Below are 12,993 nucleotides of genomic sequence, written 5' to 3' on the forward strand. Positions count from 1 at the left end.
CTGAAATTTATTTAATACTTCATACAAAATCTTTTGTTGGTAATGACAGCTTCAAGACACCTTATGTATGGAGAAGCTAGTCACATGCATTGCTCAGGTGTGATTTTGGCCCATTCTTCTGCAAAAACAGTCTTCAAATCTTGAAGGTTCAATGGACCTCTTCTATGAACTCTGATATTCAGTACTTTCCATAGACTTTTTATTGGATTCAAGTCATGTGATTGGATGGGCCATTCTAGCAGCTTTATTTTCTTTCTTTTAAACCAATTGAGAGTTTCCTTGGCTTTGTGTTTGGGATCATTGTCGTGTTGAAATGTCCACACTCATTTCATCTTCATCATCCTGGTAGATGACAGCAGATTTTTATCAAGAATGTCTTAGTACATTTTTCCATTCATCCTTTTCAAAGACATGGAGTTTGCCAGTACCGTATGCTGAAAAACAGCCCCACACCATCATGTTCCCACCTCCAGACTTCACTGTTGGTATGGAGTTTGGTGGGTGATATGCAGTGCCATATAACCTCCAAACATGGTGTGTATTATGGCATCCAAAGAGTTCAGTTTTGGTCTCATCTGACCAGACTATGTTGTCTCAGTATTTCACAGGTTTGTCTAAATGTTGTGCAGCAAACTTTAAACGAGGTTTAACATGCTTTTTCTTCAGTCTTACGTGGTGACCGTGCATGCAGGCCATGGTGGTTGAGTGCATTTCTTATTGTTTTCTTTAAAACAATTGTACCTACTAATTCCAGGTCTTTCTGAAGTTCTCCGCAAGTGGTCCTTGGCTCTTGGACAACTCTTCTGATAATTCTTTTCACTCCTTTGTCAGAAAGTTTGCAAGGAGCACCTGGTTGTGGCCAGTTTATGGTGAAATTATGTTCTTTCCACTTCTGGATTATGGCCCAAACAGTGCTCCCTGGAACATTCAGAAGTTTACAAATTTGTAGGTAACCAATGCCATCAGTATGTTTTGCAACAATAAGGTTGAGAAGGTCTTGAGAGAACTGAACCAGCTGATATTAATTTGCACTGGCAAGGCCAGGATTGATTTCTAATTACTGATAGATTTCAGCTGGTGTCTTGGCTTTCCATGCCTTTTTGCACCTTCCTTTCTTCATGTGTTCCATACTTTTTCCCCTGTGTCATTCCATTTTATTACTTTTTGTTACTGACATGTGGTGAAACTTTTGTCAATAGCACTCTTAGAAATATATTTACCTAGAAAGATGGCGACGTGTTCAATACTGATTTTACCTGATATATATATATATATATATATATATACTGTATATACAGTATCTCACAGAAGTGAGTACACCCCTCACATTTTTGTAAATATTTTATTATATCTTTTCACTGAAGAAATGACACTTTGCTACAATGTAAAGTAGTGAGTGTGCAGCTTGTATACCAGTGTAAATTTGCTGTCCCCTCAAAATAACTCAACACACAGCCATTAATGTCTAAACCGCTGGCAACAAAAGTTAGTACACCGGCACCCCAATTAGCCATTTTCCCTCCCTGGTGTCATGTGACTCGTTAGTGTTACAAGGTCTCAGGTGTGAATGGGGAGCAGGTGTGTTAAATTTGGTGTTATCACTCTCACTCTCTCATACTGTTCACTGGAAGTTCAACATGGCACCTCATGGCAAAGAAATCTCTGAGGATCTGAAAAAAAGAATTGTTGCTCTACATCAAGATGGCCTAGGCTATAAGAAGATTGCCAAGACCCTGAAACTGAGCTGCAGCACGGTGGCCAAGACCATACAGCAGTTTAACAGGACAGGTTCTACTCAGAACAGGCCTCGCCATGATCAACCAAAGAAGTTGAGTGCATGTGCTCAGTGTCATATCCAGAGGTTGTCTTTGGGAAATAGACGTATGAGTCAATCCATGCTAAACAGCATGCATAGAGGACCGTCGGTTACCAGCTATTATTTAGCAGCCATTGCTCCAGCAGTTGCTGCATACCTGAAGAATTTTCATACCAGCTCCAAATAAACAATCAACTTTTCTGGAGCAGTGGGGTGCCAACAGGGTCATCCATATTTCAAATTTCGAGATTCAAGCAATGTATAGCCAGCATAAAACTTTTCCACTGATAAGGTAAGTATACAAGTATATACCAACACACACAGCTAAAAGGTAAGGGCCCAGGATGGGCCCTGTCTGTCCTTTTTTCAGGTGGACCCGATCAAACCACCATTGTTCTCTATGGGGAAGTGAATGTAAATGGACATGTATTCGTTTACACCCGCCTGCATCTGATCCGCTAAAAACAGACTGATGGGGGATCCGTTCCGTCTAGCAAATCAGGATTACAGTTGGATGTAAATGGACAGGCAGTGTGTTTATATCTGACTCCCCATAGAAAATAGCACAAGTGGAGCAGACATGGACCTGTCATCTGCCTGCTCAGCAGGGATCAGCAGACAGATTCCCCTCTGAGCATTCAGAATCACTTGGCAGAGTCTGCCATTGTGAAAGGGCCCTAAGACTGAATTATTATAGTAGTTTCAGAGTGGAGGTTCAGGTTATTACAAATGCCTTTATCTGAGTGGTTCTCTTTGTATCCAAAAAAAATAGTAGATAATAGAGCTTGTAAAATTCTAACATTTTCCTTTATTGTCATTTCTGGCAGAAAGATAATGAGGGCCTTATTGGAAGTTGTCTCATTCATGCATTCCCAGAACATTGTTCACAGAGACCTCAAACCAGAGAACATCCTCCTGGATGACAACATGAACATAAAGCTGACAGATTTCGGCTTCTCCTGTCAAATACCTGAAGGACAGAAATTAAAAGGTAGACTATGTTCCATTCCTAGCAATCGCATGAATTATCCTCTGCTGAATCATTCCGACTACAGTGACAGAGGATGAAAATGAACAGTTACAGTGAAGGAAATAAGTATGTGATCCCCTGCTGATTTTGAATGTTTGCCCACTCACAAAGAAATGATCAGTCTAAAAATCGAACGGTAGGTGTCTTGTAACACTGAGAGACAGAATAGCAACAAAAAATTCAAAAGAAATGCATGTCTAACAAATCATACACTGATATGCATGTTCATGATGGAAATAAGTATTTGATCCCCTTCACAAAACATGACTTAGTACTTGGTGGCAAATGCCTTGTTGGCAATCACAGAGGTCAGACGTTTCCTGCAGTTGGCCACCAGGTTTGCACACATCTCAGGAGGGATTTTGGCCGACTCCTCTTGGCAGATCCTCTCCAAGTCATTAAGGTTTGGCGGATGATGTTTGGCAACTCGAACTTTCAGCTTCCTCCACAGATTTTCAGTCAGATTAAGATCTGGCTAGGCCACTCCAGGACTTTAATCTGCTTCTTCTTGAGCCACTCCTTACCTGCCTTGGCCATGTGTTTTGGGTCATTGTCATGCTGGAACACCCATCCACAACCCATTTTCAATGCCCTGGCTGAGGGAAGAAGGTTCTCACCCAAGATTTTACAGTACATTGCCCCGTCCATCTTCCCTTTGATGCGGTGCAGTTGTCCTGTCCCCTTAGCAGAAAAACACCCCCAAAGCAGAATGTTTCCACCATGTTTGACAGTTGGGATGGTGTTCTTGGGGTCATAGGCAGCATTCCTTCTCCTCCAAACACGGCGAGTTGAGTTGATGCCAAAGAGCTCGATTTTGGTCTCATCTGACCACAACACTTTCAACCAGTCCTCCTCTGCATCATTCAGATGTTCAGTGGCAAACTTCAGATGGGCCTGGACATGTGCTTTCTTGAGCAGAGGGACCTTGCGGGCACTGCAGGATTTCAATCCTTGTTGGCGTAGTGTGTTACTAATTGTTTTCTTGGTAACTGTGGTCTCAGCTGCCTGGAGATCATTGACAAGATCCTCATGTGTAGTTCTAGGATGATTCCTCACTGTTCTCACGATCATTGACACTCCACCAGGTGAGATCTTGCATGGTGCACCTGACCTAGGGAGACTGACAGTTGTTTTGTGTTTCTTCCATTTATGAATGATTGCACCAACTGTTGTCACCTTCTCACCAAGCTGCTTGGTGATAGTTTTGTAGCCCAGTCCAGCCTTGTGTAGGTCTACATTCTTGTCCCTGACATCCTTGGACAGCTCTTTGGTCTTTGCCATGGTGAAGAGTTTGGAATCTGATTGATTGATTGCTGCTGTGGACAGGTGTCTTTTATACAGGTAACAAAATTAGATTAGCAGCACTCCCTTTAAGAGACTGCTTCTAATCTCAGCTTGTTACCTGTATGAAAGACACCTGGTAGCCAGAAATCCTGCTGAATGATAGGGGATCAAATACTTATTTCCCTCATGAATATGCAAATCAGTGCATAATTTGTTAGACATGCATTTCTTTTGAATTTTTTGTTTCTATTCTGTCTCTCAGTGTTACAAGACACCTACCATTCGATTTTTAGACTGATCATTTCTTTGTGAGTGGGCAAACATTCAAAATCAGCAGGGGATCAATATTTATTTCCTTCACTGTATGTCTTGCCAAGTGCTGGGCTAGAGAAAGGTTTTCAGCGTGCATGATTCAGCAGTTGTTGTTAAATCGAGAAAGATTTAATTTCAATGACCTTGAGGTCTAATAACGCATTTTCAAAGACAGAAATAATTTTTCCTTATACAGCATCTATATATGGAGCTCAGTAAAAAGTACAGAACCTTTTTTTAAAATACACAAGAGAGATACATACAGTTGTTCTTGCTAGCACTGAAAATGTGGCTTCTTTCCTGTTAAATGTAGTTGTGTTTACTCCTAGGTAGGTATGCCAGAGAATCTGTGAGTACACAGTTTTTTCTTCGGTCTTTTAATTTTTTTTTTTTTTTTTTTTATGGAAGGTACAGACATCTTTTCTTCAGGCAAAAATGGATCTCTGTGCTTCCTCTTCAATCATTTAACCACAAGTTATCATATGCATATACCTTTTGGTGCTTTTTCATTTTAAATTAAAACATTTAAGCCAGGGGGCATCCAATCACTGTATATAGGTATACAGCCTTTAAAGATAAGTTCACCTTTGGAACATGTTACATGTTCCAGCTCCTGCCTCCTTTCCCTGTGACAGCGGGCAGGGGATCCTCTCCCCACAGCTGCTGTCAGAATTTAAAAGCATCACCGACATGCAGGGCCCCAGCCATACAGCAGCATCATTCATTCACAGAGCCCTGTGAATGAATGAACTACAAGTACCATCAGCTGCTGATGGCATGTAGTTCTCAATGAACTGTGAGGGCGCTGGTGAGCACTCTCGTAGTCCATTGATTCTTCTTGTCATTCAGTAACTGTCTGTCCATACAGAGGTACAGGCAGAAAGCTAACTGAAAGTCTGCAGGAGCCTGACATTGCACCCGTGATCTGCAGATTGTGGGTGCAATGCCTTAATGGCTGCAGTGTAAAAAAATAATAGATGCTATTTTATTTTTTATCTGCAAAAAGATGTAAATTTTTTTACATAAACATGAAATTGGCCTTTAAATGGACTAAAATGTAACTAAGGTAACAACAGTGTTGAAGAGAGTACGTATATTAGTCTTCAGATCAATCCCAAAGCAGTCCCTTAAAATTCTAGGCCCAGGCTTCACAGGTGACAACATTCATTATATACCAGCACTTAAAATGTATGAAAAATTTATGTAAAGTTAAATTTAAAAGCTAGGGACTTTACTGTTCCTGATAGTAAATATTTTGAATACTTTTATTTTTACAGTCACTCGAAGTACTCTGAAGTCTCCCTCCATGCACACTGGGCTTAAAAAAACTTTCCTGGGCAGAAAAGAAACATTCATATAGAGCATTTTTGTACACATGTTTAGGCGTGTTTAGGAGAGTTTAGCGTTTTTTTCAGCCAGAAAACTCCAATCAAAAACACAAACCACAAGTTTTTTTCTTCTCTGCCATTAAACGCTGAGCTTAGAATATGCCTTTAAATATCCCATTGTCACCCATTAAATGCTTAGTGGCATTTTGTCACGATTAGTGGCTTTTTCCCGAATTTTTCTGTGTTGCGATTTTTAGAGTTTTTTTTTTACCAAACAAAAAAAATTTTGGGGGGGTCAAAAAATGGCCAAAAACACCGCTTTGTGGTGTTTTACTGTGTTTTCCCACGTTTTTCAGCATTAGAGCATTTTTTACAGCTAAAAAACTCCTCTAGAAACCCACTAGTCCTGTTTTTTTTTCCAGCCAAAAATGTTGATTACAGTCTATGTATGCATGGACACATAGGATAGATAACATGCTGGGGGGTTTACTGTAAAAACGTCAAGTGTGCATGAGGACTAAACATCCCAATATGCATGGACACCTAGTTACTTCTGCAGGCAAAACACAAAACTCCTGCAGAAGCAGTGTTTTTTAATCCAGTGTGTATGGACCCTAAAGGGCCTATTGTTGGATATTGATCATGGATTTTAATCCAGTGTGTATGGACCCTAAAGGGCCTATTGTTGGATATTGATCATGGATTTTAATCCAGTGTGTATGGGCCCTAAAAGGCCTATTGTTAGATATTGATCATGGATTTTAATCCAGTGTGTATGGACCCTAAAGGGCCTATTGTTGGATATTGATCATGGATTTTAATCCAGTGTGTATAGACCCTAAAAGGCCTATAGTTGGATATTGATCATGGATTTTAATGCAGTGTGTATGGACCCTAAAGGGCCTATTGATCATGGATTTTAATCCAGTGTGTATGGACTCTAAAGGGCCTATTGCTAGATATTGATCATGGATTTTAATCCAGTATGTATGGACCCTAAAGGGCCTATTGTTGGATATTGATCAAGGATTTTAATAAAGTGTGTATGGACTCTAAAGGGCCTATTGTTAGATATTGATCATGGATTTTAATCCAGTGTGTATGGACCCTAAAGGGCCTATTGTTGGATATTGATCATGGATTTTAATCCAGTGTGTATGGACCCTAAAAGGCCTATAGTTGGATATTGATCATGGATTTTATTCCAGTGTGTAAGGACCCTAAAGGGCCTATTGATCATGGATTTTAATTCAGTGTGTATGGACTCTAAAGGGCCTATTGCTAGATATTGATCATGGATTTTAATCCAGTATGTATGGACCCTAAAGGGCCTATTGTTGGATATTGATCAAGGATTTTAATCCAGTGTGTATGGACTCTAAAGGGCCTATTGTTAGATATTGATCATGGATTTTAATCCAGTGTATAAGGACCATAAGGGGCCTATTGTTGGATATTGATCATGGATTTTAATCCAGTATGTATGGACCCTAAAGGGCCTATGGTTGGATATTGATCATGGCTTTTAATCCAATGTATATGGACTCTAAAGGGCCTATTCTTGGATATTGATCATGCGAAGTATAGGAGCAGATCCATGCTAGTGTGATTTTGTGGGACATACAAGATGTTGTGATGATGCACAGCATTCCTGCAGTCCCGTAGTCAACCAGTGTCAATACAATCCAATGGCATCCTGTGGAAGAGTGGAACACAGGGTGGAACCCAAGGAGCATGAAGGGGAACATAAGTACCTGCTCACAGCTACTGTAGATCATGGCACAGGCCAGACACTTCAACTGCAATGCCACTCAGCAGAAGAGTGTTAGAAAAGGGATGCTTGTGGTCACATGACCACTAGATTAAATGAATATGTTTGGTATTTTGCTGCTTTTTTGTAGTGTTTAAAAGGTTTACCTAATCTGAATCATATGTTATATGATGGTCTGTTATTTGCAGACTTCACATAGGGTTTAAGTGAGTGGTAGAGGTTCTGGTATTTTACACTTCAGTTACATGGTGGTGGCTCAGCACCAGGAGGGAGTATAGTAAAAGGAAATAGAGAAAAATGTTAAGGATAAGTGAACTCAATAATTGGAGATTTTGCTGTCAATGGAGTGTGGGAAATGGGATCCATAAGTAGATTATCTAAGAATAGATTAGGTCACGTGACATGGATGGAAGGGGAAAACAACTGCAGAGATGTAACAGAGGAAAAGTTTTCCTCTTGGGAGGACATGGTTGTTTTTTTGTGTTCCCCCAGGATATGTTGAGTGCCCCACCTCCTAAATGGAGATTTGGAAGATTGGAGTTGATTTGCTAAAAATGGAGAGTGTAAATTCTGGTACAGCTGTGCATGGTAGCCAGTCAGTTTATAACTTTGGCTTGTTCAATTAAGATTTGAAAAAAAAAAACCTGGAAACTGATTGGTTTCTTTGCAGAGTTGCACCAGATTTTGCACTCTCCAAATTCAGTAAATCAACCCCACTGTGTTTTTTGTAGCTGTCAGCACCTTGGAGAGGACAGTGTGTGTACCTGGGATTATTAATTTCTATCCAACTGAGCTAGAGTTGAAATGAGACCTTAACTTGAACCTACCTTCCTTACTTACTATTTTTGTGTAAAGTTTTTCTATTGCATGATTTGCATCCAGTTCTGCCAGGACAATCTTTTCCTGCTGAAAACACTTGGGGCATGTTCAGGGGCGGACAGACAACTCATGGGGCCCCCGGGCAATAGGGGATCATGGGGCCCCTGTGTCCTTGCCCAAACTCAAAAAAGCCTATGAAAAAGGTACCAGGGGCATCTCATGGGGCCCCCTACTGACCCCGGACCCTCGGGCAGTGCTCGAGTTTCCAAATGGTCAGTCCGCCCCTGGGCATGTTTCATGTAACTGGTGGAATCTGAAGCAAACCTATGTATTGGTTAGCACCCGCTGTGATGTTACCATAAGACTTGGGATGCGTATTTCCTGTATCTAATCGTGACTTGAGAAGAGCTGAAGGGAAAAGAACCCTCTGTCTGAGTTGCGTGACTTGGGATACATCTGAGACCCTTTTGTCTGTGTTCTAAGAAAGGTTTCTGACGCCTTGGAACTGAAAGAATGAATTTGGGTCGGTGTTTTACCCTTTTACATACTTTTAGTTTTTATAATTTAATCTAATTTCTACCTGCATCTTGCCTATAAATGTAATTTGCAAAGGGTACTGCTTTCGCTGATAATCAGGAATTTTAGATACATTGTCATCAAGCCTGAAAGCAATGCCTTTATATATTCTCTTCCTGCAGCAGCTGCTTCTGGCCACCTCTAAAGTCAGTTGCAGGTAAGACAAACTTTGTATTGGGATGAAAGACAAATCCCTCTCGTCTTCCCCATAGTTCTGGCTAGTGAAGGCCATAAGTATCTAGTGCAGGAAGAAAAGATGTAAACACACTGCTTCCAGGCTGAAATCACTTCCCATCTACATCACTTTTGTCTCCAGTATTACCTTGTTATATCACCATTACTTCAAGGGGGAATAGAGTTTTTTTGTTGATTCCTATGTCCTGTGTACCCAAAACACTTTGAAACATTTTCTTGTACTCTTCATTCTCACATTGTGGATATGCCATCCAATATGCATCCAACCAGATGGCCACTTCAGACCATCCATCACATAATAGCTGGCTGATTTGTTGATATTCCTAATCAGAGTTTGCCTTATAAAGGATGAAAAATCATACATGCTTGATTATAAAAGCATATATAGCTATTCACACACAGGAACTCACCTGTATTCTGTCTTTTATGATATGTGAATAGAGATAATCAACAGCTGAGCAGTGTTGGCTTCATAGGCACCTGGCCAGCTTTTAGACACAGTACTTTGATGGACTGAATAGTGGTGTCGTTTCCCAAAGGTATTCAACATACACATTCAAAGTAATTTACAATCATCAAACAAATCCATTTGTGCTAGTCCATTATATTCTGTATGATTATTCAGTTTAATACCGTATTAACTATCTTTGTTGTTGACTTTTGTATTTCAGAAATTTGTGGCACACCTGGATATTTGGCACCAGAAATAATCCAAACCTCTATGGATGAATACCACCCTGGATATGGTAAAGAGGTGGACATGTATGTTGCTGTTTAGGTTGCAATAAATGTAGCATTTTTCAAAATCTACTTCTCTGAAATGTGCATGTGTACAGGCAGGATAATGGCACTCCTCTTCTTGCCCTGCAGGTGGAGTAGTGGAGTTATAATGTACACACTACTGGCTGGATCACCACCATTTTGGCACAGAAAACAAATGCTAATGCTACGAATGATTATGAATGGGGACTACCAGTTTGGTTCTCCAGAATGGGATGATCGGTCAGACACGGTTAAAGATTTGGTATAGAATATGCTTACTCTCTTTTCACTGAGCTAAAATGACTTTTAAATGTCAGTACAGTCTTAATTTGTATTTATTTAACATGAACAAACGTTTTTTCTGTTTAGATTGCCCGACTATTAGTTGTGAATCCAGAGAGACGTCTTACAGCAGATGAGGCTCTAGCCCATCCATTCTTCCAACAATATGTAGTTGAAGAGGTTCGCCATTTTAGTCCATACAGGAAATTTAAGGTAAAAGATAAGTATTGTTTGGCATTTAATGTGATCTGTTATACAGTATGTGACTTGAAACCACACTGCTGTAGAGAAGACAGAGAAGTTTGGTTTTGATTGTCATCAACTATTCCCAAAAGTTCATGCATTTTTCTTGTATTTTCTGACATTTTATGAAAATCTGCTTACACCTGAGTATAGATAGTAGCTCTCAACAGTCAACCCCAGATGAATTTTGTATTGCCATTAATTTGGAAACAGAAAAATTAAGTTAAAATGTTTATTTGACTTATTAGTAAACTGCTGTGTGTCCAATTTCCTTTTTTATACAATATTCCTGTAAACAGTGAGATAGTATTTTGCTAATTGCACATTAAAGAGAAAACGAGCTCTGGAAGCTTTGCCTGAAAAGGGCAGACAGAGGACAAAGGACAAGTAACCAGTATTACCCTGTGGTCTCCCTGCAGATGAGCTTTTCCCCATTACTGACTTGCAATGCCTTGTTCTGCACTTTATGTTGAGGCATCCATCTTAGAAGCAGTAGCAGCAGAGTTTTGCTTCCTCATGTCAGAGTAAGGAGAACAGTGGGCAGGACAGTAGTAACATGACATTTCTTGGGGCCAATCAACCCCACCCCTCTGACGCCTCAGGAAAACCTCCTGCCAGAATAAAAGGGACTCCCCTCAGCCTAATGTTCCTCTTTTAGCCTCACTTGGGAGAACCTTTTCTGCATTGGATCCTGTGAGAATTGAAGATTCCCTATCTTACCACGTGGTTCATCTTTTGTAGGTGGAAGACTCACTGGCCGGAGGTCAATCTTTCATAGCAGGAGCACATTTGTGCCCGGGCTAGTTATACTGCGTAAATGGTGCATGTTGTGGAGTCTGGGAGGACTGTTGTGCTCAGTTTTGCTCTCTTCCTACTGTTTGTCTGTGCTTGTGTATGCTCCAGTTCCTGGGAGCTGTCTGCTACCCTCTCTGTCCTTCCTCAAAATGGCACCAATTCAGCTTTCAGTGGCATGTCACTTCCACCGAGAGTTGAGTGGCATTTCCTTTATTACAGGACACCAGGGAGCTGGCACTTGGAGGGGAAGTTATGCTCTCCAAGTGAGTGCCCTCTCTTTCTTAAAGGAGTCAGGGGTGGAGGCTGTTAGGGGATTGGAGAAGTGCTGCATCTGGCCACAAGTTAACAGGGGAATGCAGTGCTGGGCAAGTAATTGGCTAATCTTTTTAAGTCAAATTCATATTTTATCCTCAGATTCATTTCTTTTTGCAATGAGCTCTCGGAGGGCAGAGGCAGAGGCATGAAGATTTTACTCCAGGAAGGAGAGTGTCATCAGGATGCATTTACTACAGGAAAATAAAAAAATGAAGAGAGTGTTTAATGGTAGTATGCTTGCCTGCAAGGGGAAAGATTGGAAAGGAGAAAAGCATTAAGCTAAGACAAGGCATTCCTCTCCAGCTTCCTCCGGCCATCGTTCTACCTTGCAGCATTATGGAAGACACTGGTTGGATTTCTCCAGGAGTTAGTGTTCTGGTTGCCGTTCTCCCTGATAGTGTCATTCAAAGTCTTCCAGGAATTCTTTCACAAAGCCAGCTGCAGGTACCTGCTGGATGTGTGAAGCACCTGCTATGCCTGCAAAATTGGTTTGGGAGAGACGCTTTAAAGAAGCAGAAGTGGATAAGCTGCTGGAATCACAGCAAGTTAAAGAGTATATTTACCAAGCAGTGGAAGATAGTCTGAAGGAGGTTCCAGGAGGTTAGGTACTGCAGCTCAGGTGCAAGATTTTTATTCTTCCCCATAGCAGGGCCATGATGGGGTGGGGTCATTGTCAGAGGGGGAGGATCAGTCGGATGTCTATTCCTTTGATTTTTCCTTGGTGCCCTCTTTCATAACAGCAGTAAAACAGATTATTTCCAGGGAGGAGGATCCATCAGAACCTCTGCGGAAGGTGAGGAAGTACTTCCTTAATTTAAAAAAGGTTGCGTCTACCTTCCCTGTTATGTTTGAAATAAATAAATGATCAAGAAGGAATAGTCAAGACCTCACAAGAAAGTGGGCGTCCAGAACAGGATGTCAAAACTCTATCTTTTCAGGTGAGAGGATTCAGACACATGGGAAGGTACACTAAGGGTGCATGCATCTCTTCAGAGGTTAGCATGACATGTCACACTGCCCTTGGACAATTTGGTGGTTTTCCAAGAGGCAATGGACAGAAGATTAGATGCAGAATTAAAGAAGATCTACTTCACAGCTGGGGCAGCTTGTAAGCCTGCGGTAGCCTTAACATCAGTAGCCAGAGCTGTGAGGGCCTGGGTATCAACAATAGAGGAGATGAAGGATTGTCAGGGCTCGTTCCTTTTCAAAATGGAGGTGCTTAAGTTGGCAGCAGATTTTGTAGGGGAGGAAGCGGTGGACCTCATCTAATTGTCGGGTACTGTGATGGCTCATTCTGTGGCTCAAACACTGGATGGTTGGCTGTGCATCCAAGCAAGGGCTCTATACTGTATGTGGGCAAGATTCCTTTTTGGTAAAACCTGTGAAGAGGCTATTCACACAGTAACTGTTCCAAAGCTGCAAATGGATTATTCTGAAGGTCTGCCCACCCAGACTCCATAAGAGG

The 12,993-nt window shown here is 41.1% G+C and overlaps 1 protein-coding gene across 1 annotated transcript in view; it reads left to right on the forward strand.

Moving 5' to 3' along the window:
• The window catches only part of PHKG1 (phosphorylase kinase catalytic subunit gamma 1), a 56,251-nt gene that overhangs the window by 41,057 nt on the left and 2,201 nt on the right, over positions 1 to 12,993 (forward strand). Inside the window, exons 6-9 of the mRNA XM_089668467.1 lie at positions 2,644 to 2,807; positions 9,803 to 9,893; positions 10,002 to 10,155; positions 10,263 to 10,388. Coding sequence (XP_089524593.1) covers positions 2,644 to 2,807; positions 9,803 to 9,893; positions 10,002 to 10,155; positions 10,263 to 10,388 — 535 coding nt within the window. The remainder of the gene's footprint in view (positions 1 to 2,643; positions 2,808 to 9,802; positions 9,894 to 10,001; positions 10,156 to 10,262; positions 10,389 to 12,993) is intronic.

The sequence above is a fragment of the Staurois parvus genome, unplaced genomic scaffold (assembly GCF_062004578.1).
Source record: "Staurois parvus isolate SC_StPar_1 unplaced genomic scaffold, SC_StPar_1.0 ptg000058l, whole genome shotgun sequence".
Lineage (NCBI taxonomy): Eukaryota > Metazoa > Chordata > Amphibia > Anura > Ranidae > Staurois > Staurois parvus.